The sequence below is a fragment of the Stegostoma tigrinum genome, chromosome 37 (assembly GCF_030684315.1).
Source record: "Stegostoma tigrinum isolate sSteTig4 chromosome 37, sSteTig4.hap1, whole genome shotgun sequence".
Classification (NCBI taxonomy): Eukaryota; Metazoa; Chordata; class Chondrichthyes; order Orectolobiformes; family Stegostomatidae; genus Stegostoma; species Stegostoma tigrinum.
This window is the reverse complement of record NC_081390.1, coordinates 13280991-13294697: the sequence shown is the minus strand read 5'-3', so window position 1 is coordinate 13294697 and position 13707 is coordinate 13280991. Positions and strand designations below refer to the sequence as shown.

The 13707-nt window shown below is 37.4% G+C and overlaps 1 protein-coding gene across 5 annotated transcripts in view; it reads left to right on the top strand.

The window, feature by feature from the left end:
* The window catches only part of LOC125467562 (adenosine kinase-like), a 263606-nt gene extending 250698 nt beyond the window's left edge, over positions 1–12908 (top strand). For all 5 annotated transcript variants that reach the window (XM_048563586.2, XM_048563587.2, XM_048563582.2 and 2 more), the window contains 2 exons: positions 7450–7536; positions 11943–12908. In XM_048563586.2, coding sequence (XP_048419543.1) covers positions 7450–7536; positions 11943–12067 — 212 coding nt within the window. In that variant the 3' untranslated portion in view covers positions 12068–12908. The remainder of the gene's footprint in view (positions 1–7449; positions 7537–11942) is intronic.
* The last annotated feature ends 799 nt before the right edge of the window (positions 12909–13707 follow it).

The following is a 13707-nucleotide window of genomic DNA, read 5'->3' as shown; positions in this document are numbered from 1 at the left end:
AGATATGTACAAAATGTTTTGCATTTTCTAGAATATTCCTTCTATTCTGTGTAACCAGATGTTTATTAATTCTTTAAATTTACAAATGGTAGAATTTCAACACCAAAGCAGGACATCACAAAATCAGCACTATTTTGGGAATTCTGGTAATGATTTACTGATAGCTCCTTGCCTGAAAGCTATTTATTATCTGAAAGGATGCCATAAGTGAATCATTACCAGAACTTCTTGACAAATTTGATCAATACTTGAAGATTAAAACATTTGATGGTGAATGCAACAGAGTCTTTCAAAGAGCTGATACAGCCATGGTTGACCAAATGAACACCTAGGCTACACCATTATATGTTACAATCAATAGTAAGACAAAGCAAAAACAAATGAAATTGTTCTATCAGAAACTAGGGTTATGTTTACAAAACTTTCACCAGGACTTCTGTTCTATGCCTTAAGATATTCTTCCAAAAATTTCTTGAACTACGACAAATGGGTATACTCTTCTAGTAATAATTTCTACTTCACACTTCGATTAACTCAAAGTAAAACCACAACAATTCAGAAATGACTGTAGAGAACATTCAAATCAAAAATGAACCAAGTACCTAGGAAACTGACATCAGGAAATGCCAGTTAGAATTCCTGATTACCCAGGCAAGGGAATTGTCATTAACAAAACAACACAGATGAGGTAATGAAGTCGCTCAAACAGCTTTTTGAAAAAATGATGAAGAGCAAATTGCATAACTGATAGTCTCACAGTGCCAGAAACCCAGGCTCCATTCCAGCCTTGTGTGGAGTTTGCACATTCTGTCCTCCTTGCCTGCGTGGGTTTTCACCAGATGCTCTGGTTTTCTTTCACAGTTCAGAGATGTGCAGGTTAGATGGATTGGCCATGCTAAATGGCCCTGTGGTTTCCAGGAATGTTCAGGCTAGGTGGATGAGCCGGGATATGAGGATAGGTTAGGGAGCTGTGTTTGAGCCGGATGTTCTTTGGAGGGTTGATGCAGACCTTGATGAGGATAGGGATTCTATGATTCTCTTTTGTCTTTTACATTCTGTTTGGTTCACAATGTCCTTTCGAGAGATAAAATTCATCTTCCTTACCTGATCTGCCTATATGTGACTTCGGAAGCAATGTGGTTAGCTCTTAGTCACCCTCTTGGGCAATTAGGGATGGGCAGTTATTTCTGGCCTAGCCAGTGATACCCTATCTCATCAAAGAATTTTAGTTTAAAAATCGCTAACCACATCTGTGCACTCTAAATAGGTACAGCATGAAAAATGTATTAGCATGAACCAGAAGATTACACTTGTGTTAAGTAATTTGAAAGTGTGCTATGAAAATTTGAGAGTTTGGTTGAATGGCGCAGCCTAAGAATTGGAAGAATTAGGAGGCTTTGTGATATTTCTTATCTGCAGTCATGACATCATTTCCATGTGTGTGTTCAGTAAGGGCTCCCCTAACAACAATTTGGATGTGCTCCACATGTTTAGAAGATGTGTTATCATTCGTACTAAGTAGATAACATATTGGTAAAGATAGAATACTGTGAACGCTGAAAATTTGAAAGAAACACAGTACTAGCAGCGTCTGTAGAGAGAGAGAGAGTGTGTTAACATTTATAATGAAGGATGTCATTTGAATGTGGAGATGGCTGGGGTGGGAAGTAAGGACTAAGAGAACGCTGCTGATACTCAGAAGGACGGGATATTGTGATGGCAGAAATGTGCGACACCACAATGAGGGGTGATTCCTTAGTTGAGAAAAAGATCATATCAGAGGCATCCCAGTGGAAGCTAACATCATCAAAACAAATTCAATACAGGCCGAGAAACTGGGACAATGAAATGGAATAGAATACCTGAAGGATGTAGGGTGTGAACAAGTGTAATTGAGGTAACTATGGGAGTCAATGCATTTGTAACGGATATTGGTGGACAGCCTGTCCTCAAATGGAAGCAATGAAGTTGACGCAGGGATGTGAAGATTCAGGTGAAGGTGAGAGAAAACAGGAAATCAGAAGCAAAGCTGATGAACTTTTCAAGTTCTGGACAAGAGCAAGAAGCAGCATCAAGGACATCATTATGTATTGGAGAAAGAGTTGTAGTGGAGGGCACAAGCAAGATTGGAACAAGGAATGTTGCACATTCCCCAAAAAGAGACCAACATAACTGGAACTCGTGGTCATCTCTGACTTGAAGAAAATGAGATGAGTTAAAAGACGTGTATTCAAAGTGAGAACAAGCTCAGTCGGGTGAAGGAAGGGTGGTGGTGGATACAGACTGTGCAGGCCTCTTTAGGCCTCTTTTCAAGGGGAAAGCAAAAAGCGTTCAGACCATCCTGATGGGGGATGGCTGAGTAGAGGATTGCACAAGTGAAGAGAATGCATCTATAACCAGAAGACTGGAAATTATGGAGCTGATGTAAAGCGTCAGAAGAATCACGAATGTAAAGTTGGAAGAAACTGATCAAGGGGGCAGAAATAGAGTCGAGGTAAGAGGTAGTAAGTTCACTGGGGCAGGAATGGGCTGAAACAGCAAGCTTGTCAGGGCAGTTCTGTTTGTGGATTTTGGGAAGGAGATGGAAGCGGCTGTATGGGGGTTGGAGAAACTGTAAGGTGGGTTGCTGTGGAGGGGAAATCTCCAAAGGAAATGAAGTCATTGATAATCCTGGAAATAATACCTTGATGCTCACTAATGGGATCATGGCCTGGAGGATTCGGGAGGAAGTATTTGGAAATTGGTGGCCATCCTCTATCAAGTTGAGGTCAATGTGCCAGACGACATCCACACCACCTTTCTTGGCAGGTTTGATAACAAAGTCAGAGTTAGACCCAAGGGAACAGGGTGTAGCAAGGTCAGAGGGAGACTGGTTAGAGTGGGCTGGTCGGGCGGCGGTGGCGGGGGGAGGCAGAGAAATGAAGGCAACTAATTTCATGTTGGCAGTTCTTAATGAGGAGATCAAATATAGATAAAAGATGAGAAGAAGAGGTCCAGGTGGTGGGGAGTATTGGAGACGGATGAAAGGGTCTGCAGCAGGGAGAGGATTCCTGTCCAGAGAAGTGGGTCGTGGAAGTGAAGATGATAGAAGAAAAATTCAGTGTCACGTCACACTTGAAATTCATTGAGTGGAGGCTTAAAGTGATAAACCATGTCCCTTACTGAGTGCAGATCGTTCAGCATCGGAGAGCAAAAGGCCAAGAGGTGGGATTAGATGAAGGGATGGAGTTGGACGGAAGGGGAGGGCTGTTTCCTGTGGTCTGTGAATTATTATTATAGAATCCCTACAATGTGGAAACGCCGTTCAGTCCAACAAGTCCACACCAACCATCAGATCATCCCAGGCAGACCCATCCCCCGATAAACACACCTAATCTACATATGCCTGAACATTACGGGCGACTTAGCATGGCCAATCGACCAAGCCTGCACATCTTTGGACTGTGGGAGGTAACTGGAGCACCTGGAGGAAACCCACGCAGACACGGAAAATTTGCAAACTCCACACTGACAGACGCCGGAGGGTGGAATCCAACCCAGGTTTCTGGCACCGAGGCAGCAGTGCTAACTGCTGTGCCACCATGCTGCCCCTAATCTAGTTTGCCAATCTGATTTTTCAAAAAGCTTAATGAACATAACAGAAGTACCTTAAACAAATATTGCAAGTACTGTGGTCGATCATTCCTCACATTTGTTGAGGACAAGTTGAAATCATAAATTGAGTCAACAGAGAAGGAAACCATTTTGCTCATTATACTTGTCCTGCCTTTTTCCCTCTAATCACGTAGAATTTTTCCATCATAGAAAGCAGAAAATTTCTGGACCACAATAAGAAGGTACATTTTCAGAAACGGTTGTTGAATAATTTTGTGGGAGAAGTTACTTTAAAAATCCAATATTGAAACATGCCAAATATTTTGACAGTGAATGTTGCTGATGAACCTCAAAATTACACATAGAATCATCGAGCCCTTTCAATATAGAAAGATGCCATTCGCCCCATTGAGTCCACGCCAACCTGCCAAAGAGCATGCCACCCAAACTCACCCCCCACCTTATCCCAATAATCTGACATTTACCATGCCTATTCATCTGACCTACACCATGTAAAGAAACGGGAACACCTGGCAGAAACCCATGCAGGCATGGGGAAAACTTCTAAACTCCACAGTCACCCAAGGGTGGAGTCAAAGCTGGCTCTCTCGTGCTGTACTCACTGTTGTGCTGACCTACATGATGATCCAGTGTCCTTTGTGTGACCAAGGGAATGGTATAATTCACTTATGTTGTTACTATATTTGCATCTTCATAACCTAAATGAAATATTAGAAAATATTTGCCCCAATACCTTGCAAATTTGACACCAATGTAGTATTTTAGCATATAAGAGTTATTTTATAGTTTTTTTTACTCATCACATCAACTTCAGAACAGCTGCCCATTTCTAATTTGGTGCTACATAAAATCACTTTTCTTGCAGACTTCATGCTGTTGTCATCTGTAGTTTTAAGTTTTAGAACTCTGGTTATCTGCAGTGTTATTTTAAAATTCTGTATGACAGAAATGAGCTGACAGCATGTTAACGTTTTCCTATGATTAAAAATCTCACTGCAGAAATGTGCAGGCACAAAACAATAGATTTCCAGAGAGGAACAGTTTGACCACAGTTTCCTGCTCATCCTTGGAGTTAGAAGTTGTTCATAAACTTACAATACATATTCCTCATCATCAAGAGCAGGTAGCATGAATAATTACCATCTTGAATAGATGAATTTTAAACACTGGCTGATATTGGGAAGGGAAAGTGAATCATTAATGCTTAAGATGATCGTTCTTTGCAAAACAGTTATTCTAAATGTTTGCATGTTTCAAAGCCAAGGGACATAATTATTAAAATTCTCAGTTTTGCAACGGGGAATTTAATCTAGAGAGACCATTATTTACTAATTAGTTGATTCTCTTGCTCATGAAGTGTACATATAGCAGGTAATGTAGTTTCAGCATGACATTTTAATTTTTGTGTAAATTACACCATTGTGGTAACCTATTGGAATCCAGATTAAAAATTGGGTTATTGGGGAGCATTGTGTCAGTTCATTCATTTTCAGTAGGACAGCAATTTTTATCAAAAAAGACACTTTTACACAAAAAGATCAACACCTTAAACACACCTTCCAACTGTGCATTTTCTTCACATGCTTATAAAGCTGGAATGTTTTAAGCAGGCAGTTACTGCACTTTTTTACTGTATCCTAGATCGCAAGCTCAAACTTAAACTCAACAGTTGATACAATGTACAGTCAAATCAACCACATCTTTTCAGATATTGAGACTCATGAATTTCCACAATCTTAGAGATTCTATATTCATTTGCAAGGAACTCATTATCAAATAGATTTCAAGTTTTCCTGGCTCCCAATTAGATGCACATTTATTTGTTGACTGGTTTAAAAACTGTTCTCTCTTTGCAGTCTCTCTCACTCTTATTCTTGCAACCTCCTCCTCCCAACACTCTGTGATTTGTTTAGTATCATCAAAAAACAACCAGTTATCATTGTGTTTCTAAATTTGGGCCATTACTGTTTTTTTAAATTCTCATGAGATATGGATGTCACTGACTGTCCCTAGTTGCACTTCAGAAGGTGGTGACAAGCTGCTGCCTTGAACTGCTGCAGACCATGGAGTCCAAATAGGAAATGTAGTAGTCCCAATGCTGAAACCCTCATTTGGTGATTTGTGAAATGTCTTTCAAAGTCAATGGATCAGTGTTAACTTTAAATCTTATACTGATCCATTTGAATTGCTGCACCCTCAAAAAATTCATTGACATGGGAGAAACTTATAAAACCATGCTGACTGGTTTTTGACTAGTGGTGTGTCGTCTTTTGTGTAATTGTAGATTTCCTATATTCTGATTCAGATAGGTACTTCTATCAGCTTGAGTTTTGTTTTCTTCAGTACAGTTCGAAGGAGGTGTTAAATTTCAGGTGAAACATAAAATGGAGAACGTGTCTATTCTTTGGATGATTAAAATAACATGGCATAATTTAAAGAGAAAAGGCACAACTCTACTAATTTCTTAGTGAACAGCTATCTCTCAGCCAACATCTTCAGAATGACCTTGTCATTTGTCTCATTTAGTTATGATACATTGCTGTAGGTAAAATTGGTTCCTGTGTTTCCCTCTGGTGTAACACATGCCACGCATCAAAAGCATTTCATTTTCCTGCTGATATCACACTGATGGCAAAAATGAAGAAGGACGACCCAAAGACCTTGTATATTTTTGGGAGGGAGCCAAAGGGATGAGAACAGAAATGTATAAAACGGAACAGATTATGTGGGTGGTAAACCTCCGTTAAGTCAAAAATACTTTTCAAGGATTAGTTTGATAAATTCTAACGTCACAACAGATGAAGTTCAAGAGTAGAAGAGAGACATTTCAGGGAAGCTGTTTCCAAATTAGTGTAATCAAGGGAACTCTGGGCTCGAGTGAGTTTATAGCGGAGAACTGATTAATAGGAAAATCTTTTATTTTGCTCCCATGTGTAAAGTTGCAGTAAGTGCTTTGACATTACCCAGTATTTCTTTAAAATTGATTGAAAAGCAGCATTGGAGAGAACCTGAGAACAGTCAAGTTACTGCTCACTTTTCTTTGGTGGATGTGAGGGATGGGGGACCATTTTTGAAATTTGACAAATTGCTGCCTGAAAACTGAAAACAAATGTTTGTTAACTGTGATTACAGGCACATTAAATATAATTAGCCAGGTGTGAAAACATTGTTAGTCAGTTAATCAGCTTGACTGTGCATGTTTTGTTCTTTATTATCATCAAATAGGGGCATTTAATATGTGTCAGAGCATCAGTTAGAGTAGACAATGGTCAAATAATGTGTGTAAAAGAATCTGTTATTTACATTTTGTGATTTAGTGTGTCATTGCCCTATATTCAATTTGTAAATTTTGTTAGTAGATCTTACTATTATTAAGACGTCACCATTTTTATTATCAACATTTTATAAGATATCACAACATCTGTGTTATGTCTGCAGTTGGGTTGAGATAGCGTTGTTTGCAAACCAAGATAGCTGGCTGGATATTTGATGATCATGTTTTCTGTTTCAGAGATGTGCAGTTGAATCTCCTCTGTATTCCTGGTTTAGTTTGTCTTCTGGGATTATATAATGAAACTGGCTGCTAGTTAACTCAATTTTCCACATTTTATTATCTTTGTCCTGTATCATTATATAAGCAGACTCCACAGGGTGATGTTTACTGTTGAATCGCAGAAGAATGTTAATACGTTTGCATTAACGTTTTTAAACATCTTTTATTATTGCCTTTGAATTAGCAAAACTAATATTTTAAAATAACAAATCAATATGATTTAATCTCTATTTTCCATATAATACATAATCCATTTACATGATTTTCCTTCTTTCTCACAGCTGACAATGTAACAGCCTTCCCTGTCCTAGATATTAAACAAGATGAGATTGTCGATACTAATGGAGCTGGTGATGCCTTTGTGGGAGGTAAATGTTGCTGCTACATAAGTTGTATGTCAAATTGTCATTTTGTGAAAAATGCAGTTCTAACATGAGCACTGCATGTTTATTATGTTCCTATTCTCATTGCTCCAATGAACTGCATAAATCTGATTTGTGCCAAAACTGAAACTGGAAATATTTAACCTTATAAAAATATAAATGACTTCTATGCTGGTGCGCATTTGTGTTGCTAGAATTAGAGCAATTTTTAAAAAAAAAAACTTCCATCCCCTTTTTGAAATTATCTGACATCCAGAAATGGGGGGGTGCTGTTAAAATTTGGAAATAATACACATTAAAAGGATAACACTCATCATTCCGAACTTCTCTAGTCCAATTTCCAATAGCCCAATGTTGTGCTCTTGCCTCTATCCTACATTTTGGATATCTTAAAAAAAGCTTTTATATTACTATCTAGTTTATTGTCATATTTCATCTTCTCCTCCCTTATTGCCTTTTTAGTTGCCCTCTGCGGGTTTTTAAAGGCTTTCCAATCCTTTGACATCCTGCTAATCTTCACCACCATAGTATGCTTTTTCTTTTTCTTCTATGCTGTCCCTGACTTCCTTTGTCAGTCATGGTTGCATCGCCCTCCCCTTAGTATGTTTCTTCTTCCTTAGGATAATTTCTGTTGAGCCTCCCAAATTGCTCCCAAAAAAACTCCTGCCATTGCTGCTCCACTGTCTCCCTGCTAGGCTCCCCTTCCACTTACCTCCAGCCAGCTCCTCCCTCCCATCTTCGTAGTTACCTTTACTCATTTATAATATTCTTACATCTAATTCAAACTTCTCCCTCAGACTGCAGAGTGAATTTTTATCATGGTCGCTGACCTCTGGGTTTCTTATACCTTAAGCTCCCTAGTCAAGTCTGCTTCATTGTATATCACCAAGTCCAATATTTTCTGTTCTTTAGTGGGGTCTATCACAAGTTGGTCCAAAAGAAAATCTTTTCGACATTCCGTGAATTCCTTTTCTTGGCATCTACTACCAACTGGAAGACCCCCATGATTATTGTTGTAGTCCCTTTCTTATGTCATTTAGATCTCCTGATTTATTTGCTGCCCCACATCCTGATTACTACTAGACGACTTACACACCTCCAAGCAGGGTCTTGCCTCCTTTGTGATTCCTATATCGCTCCTTGTTATGAATTTCCTTTCCTTTCTTGCTAACAAGGCAACCTTGCCGCCTCTAATCATCTGTCATCTCGTCAGGACATGTACCTTGGATATTTAGTTGAAGTCATAACACTCATTCTTGCAGAACCTATGTTTCCCAACAGCTTCTGGGATATATTTTGTTTTCTCCTGTTGTGAAGACAGATGCAAATGTGTTTTCGTACCTAATTTGGATGTTCTTTGGTCTCTGCCTTGAAGGAACCAATATTTACTTCTGCCAATCTCTTCCAATTTACATATGAATTGAAGTTTTTACAGTTTTCTACTTTCTCTCTCAATTTTATGCTCTTCCTTCAAATCCTTAGATTTATAACTCTTAGTTACATTCTAAGCTTTCTCCTTTATTCTGAAATTATCTTTAACTTTTTCTTATCAGCCATAGTTGGATCAGTTTTCTTTTGCTGTTTTTAATCCCTTAAGGGGATGTATATTTTCATTGAGAGTTGATTGAAATGAAATTTATGAGCTCCCTTAATGCAATATTATTTATCAAATGCAAGATATACCATAAGCATTGTATTGTGAGTTTGCATAAATGTCGGGCGTCCATCAGAATTTCAGGCCACTTCTAAGCACAGACTCGATGGGATCGAAGATTCTTGAAGCAAGAGAACTAGCTGAAGACTGTCAGGATAAATTACAGAAAACTTACTAGTTTACATGCTACTCTTCTTCCATGTGAAGCCAACACAAGGCAAAGATTTATACTTGTAATGCAGAACTAATTTCCCTGGAGGATTACAATAGATCACTCAAAAATATAGCTTCTTTGTAAGTGGTTACTATATTTATGTCAAATGATGCAAAATTATTGAGTTGAATTCATTACAATAAGATAGGAAATCTATTAGTTCTTAAATTGCAAGCCGTTCAGGTCAGCTTGTGGATCAAGCAGTTCTATAACTTTATTTAGTTTATCATTTTGAAAAAAGTATATTAAACTAACTTACTATGCAAAATAACTTCAACGAATAATAGAACCTTTTGATTAAAAACATTCCAACTGCATTTATTGGCTGTAAAGTGTGTTGTTATGCTTTTAAACAGCAAAACATCGCAGACAATTTGCATATATAAAGATTCCAACAGCAGAAATACGATAAATGATAATATTTAAGTGCTTTGATTAATGGGTAAATGTTAGTCAGATCTCTCGTCTCTTTAGGTGGTGCAGTGAGATAATTTATATTAAAATAAGCATGTAAATCACAATGCAAATAAAAATGTAAACATCACTCTGCATCCTGCCATTTCCTTTTCCCTCCATTCTTCAACTTTATCCTGTTTCCCCTTTTCACGGCTTTGATGTTACCTTTTTTCCAAAGTACTATTTCTAATATTTTGGAAAATTAAAATGTTCTGAGGAGCTTTGGTTTTTCCAAAGCCCGTGCTCATTTGAAATCAGAGTGGAAAAATAAAATTACTGGCTTTTCTTTTAGTTGTTTTCCATTTGCCTTACCTATTAGAAAGGCATTCTCAATTTGTCATTAAACTGCAATTAAGATGTGGAATATCTGCACGGAAGACATGAAACTCGAGGATAGTAACACAGGGAAAAAAATGTTGGTGCTAGTTTAGTGTAGTTCAGTTTCCCAGGCAGTTCTCTCAGTCTCCTGCATTGGTGATTTCACGTGGTCCCAACATGCAGCTCAGATACTGCTCCATTAGAGTATATGGGCCTAAGTGTCACAGAATTCCTCACTTCTGTGGTGTACGTTGGGCTTGCTTGTCACCAAAGCAACGTGTTGCCAATTCAGAATAAGCACCATTCTAATAAAGCTTTAACTGTATTTACTCAAACACTGTATTGATTTAATCACAAGAGTAGGAAACTGGTACTCAGCCATGTGTCAGAGTAGAGAAATTTAGCTCCAGTTTATCATTTCATGGCTATACTTACTCAATAAAGAAAACGGGTGGTAAATGATGCTTCAAAAACATAAACATTTAAAATCTGACCTTTTATCACAGTTTATTCCTTTCATCCAAAAAAATTAGGAGAAATAATTATTTGCCCAATTAGTATTTAGTCTAATCTTCCCAGAGGGAAATAGGTTTCTTCCTATCTCAACATAGATATGGTGTGTGGGCATGTGCGCGTTGGGGGTGGGGTGAAAGAAAGAGATATTTGAAGAAACTTAAACTTCCCTTAAATCTGTGATTGCTTGAATGTAAACATACTAATTATTTATTCTTGCTCTAGCCAAATCATTAATAAGTATTTTGACATTTTTAAAAATGTCAGATAATACTTGAAAGCAGATTTAACAATGACCAACAGGAAATAAAGATGTCCCTAACATTTGAAGAGAAATCCCATGCTACCATTCACAAGGCACAAAGGACAATATTGTTGTTTTCATTTTCCTCTCCACCAAATAATTAACAGAATGTGAGCATGGCACCTACAGGCACCAGCAGGTTCTTTTTCCTTGCTTATGTGGGCAATCTTCAATGCAGTGAATAAAAACCAAAAGAACTGTGGATGCTGTAAATCATGAACAAAAATGGAAGTTGCTGGTAAAGCTCAGCAAATCCAGCAGCATCTGTGCAGAAATATCAGAGTTAAAGTTTTGGGTCTGGTGAATCTTCCTCAGAACTACTGTCCTGTTCTGAGGAAAGTTCACTGGACCCAAAACATTAACTCTTATTTTTCTTCACAGATGCTGTCAGATCAGCTGAGATTTTCCAGCAATTTCTGTTTTTGTTCAATGCAGTGAGTGTTGGCAAACTGTTGAACTGTGGGAGGCAACACTATCAAGTCCTGTCCTAATCTTTCTACTCTAGCCTGAGCATCACTGAATCTTAATGATAAGGGAATTCACCACCTGAAATCTAATTCAGCACTGCCATGTTTTGTCATCCATTTACACATCAAGGGAATCAGGGTACCTTCCTCCTAAATTTTGACATGCATTGTCTCATCCTAAAAGCTGAGTTTCAACAGTTTCACTGTTAATTAAGACAGAAACAAATCACAAATTAGCTTTTTTTTAATTTGTGAAAAAGACTGCAATTTCTTCATACTTTTCAAGTTTGATAACCTGATCTCTACCCAAAAGGAGGAACCAAGAATTTACAAAGGCTAACTTTATCAGTGGAAAATAGTTTGTATTTCATGCTTTTGTGTAAAAATGATGTGGTGTACTTAGTTGCAAGTGTAAAGGTTTTTATTACTCTTACCTGTGGATGATTTTTACTATTTTCTTGCTAGGTTTTCTGTCACAACTGGTTCATGATCAACCTCTTGAAAAATGCATCCAAGCTGGCCATTATGCAGCAAATGTTATCATTAGGCGTTCGGGTTGCACATTCCCAGAAGCACCAGATTTTCATTGATGCTTTCATTAATATGAAAATAAGTGGGATCAAAAAGTCCTTTGTTAAATCTACGAACAGGAACTGCTGTCCATTTGAAAATAAATAACCTCTCTTTCCTTCCTCCCCAAACCCTGTATTAAGAATCCTGTACTTAGTTTTTCATTTGTTTTTGTCAATCTGCTACTAAAAAAAATCAGCAAATATAAACATGTTCAGAGTAGATGACATGGCCTTGAAAATGTTTTGATCAAGCTGTTAGTCATAAACTATCTTGTCTTTTCATGATTTATATTTTACATCTTTCAATGAAACAATGAAGTTTTGATTTTGACAGTGAATATTCTAGTAGTTAAATTTATTATTCACCTGGCAGTAATTATGGCATTGGTGAAGAATGAAAGGATGAGGTAAAAACTATGTTGGCTGTTTTCTGTAGAAAACTTCAAATTGCATAACTTGTTTATTCTTTAGTTTATTCTGACAGTTTTTAAATTCAGCCCAAATGAAAGCTGTAACTGATCTCAAGCTATTTGTCATCTGAAAGTGGTGCATCTTATCATCATGAAATAATTTTTGTTTAGCAGATTACCTCAGCGTTTTCTGTTTTTGAGTTTATTCAGAAAAGCAAACTTATATAATGAGAATTCAGTAAAGTGAGACACAGAAATATTTATGCAGGTAAATGTTGCTGTAAAATACCAAATCAAATCTGCAAACGCACAGTTTTTAAATTTCTGATACTCTGTAGTTATTTGGACACCTGTATTATTGTTCAAAGAGAAACAACTGTATGCTGTTACAATTACATTCTTTTCTTTATAATTTGATATTGACAATAAACAAATATGATTCTCAAAAATGTTCACTTGCTTTTGTAATTTAAGTACAGCTACACATTTGTAGGATACTAAAGTTACATTTAAAATGTTAATAGCATTTAGCTATTAGTAAGCTCACTTGTTTTGGACAAAAATACATTTAGCTACATTGACTAATTAAGTTTTCATTATGCAGGAAATAATTATTGACTCATTTAAAACAAATAAGAGGACGACAAGAGGTATACTACCTTTAAAGACAGACCGTTTTCTGCTGCCTTAAGTATTGTAGACAATGTGAGAAAGTTGGGAAGATACATTGAAATCAGATCTCTGACCTGGAGAAAAATATTTCCTATTCCCCCACTTAAGGTTTAAATGGTGGGTGCTAAATCTCAATAAAGAGCAACGACGATCTTACTTCCATCCTGAGGAAGAGTCAGTCAACCTGAAATGTTAATTCTGATTTCTCTCCATGGATGCTGCTGGGCTTTCCCAGCAGTTTCTACAGGTAGCCCTACTAGAGTGTGTTTCATTAATGCAAATTACCTGTAGCATGATTGATGAATAGGGGGCACTGTTGGATGCTGAACTTTCTGCTGTACAGATATAGCGATTTTCCTATAACTTGATTTTCTATAGTGTGAGGTCTCACAAGAACGCAACTATTGTGTTATAGGAGAACTACCATATTTTTGTATCTTATTTCCAAGTATTTGCATCTCATTATTAGCTAACCTTAACTCATTTCTACACAGCTGCCAATTCTTGCCCCCGCCCTTTCCCAAAACCTACATGGCATCAACTCCTGAAATGAAAGCCAGAGCAGTTACCTGAAAA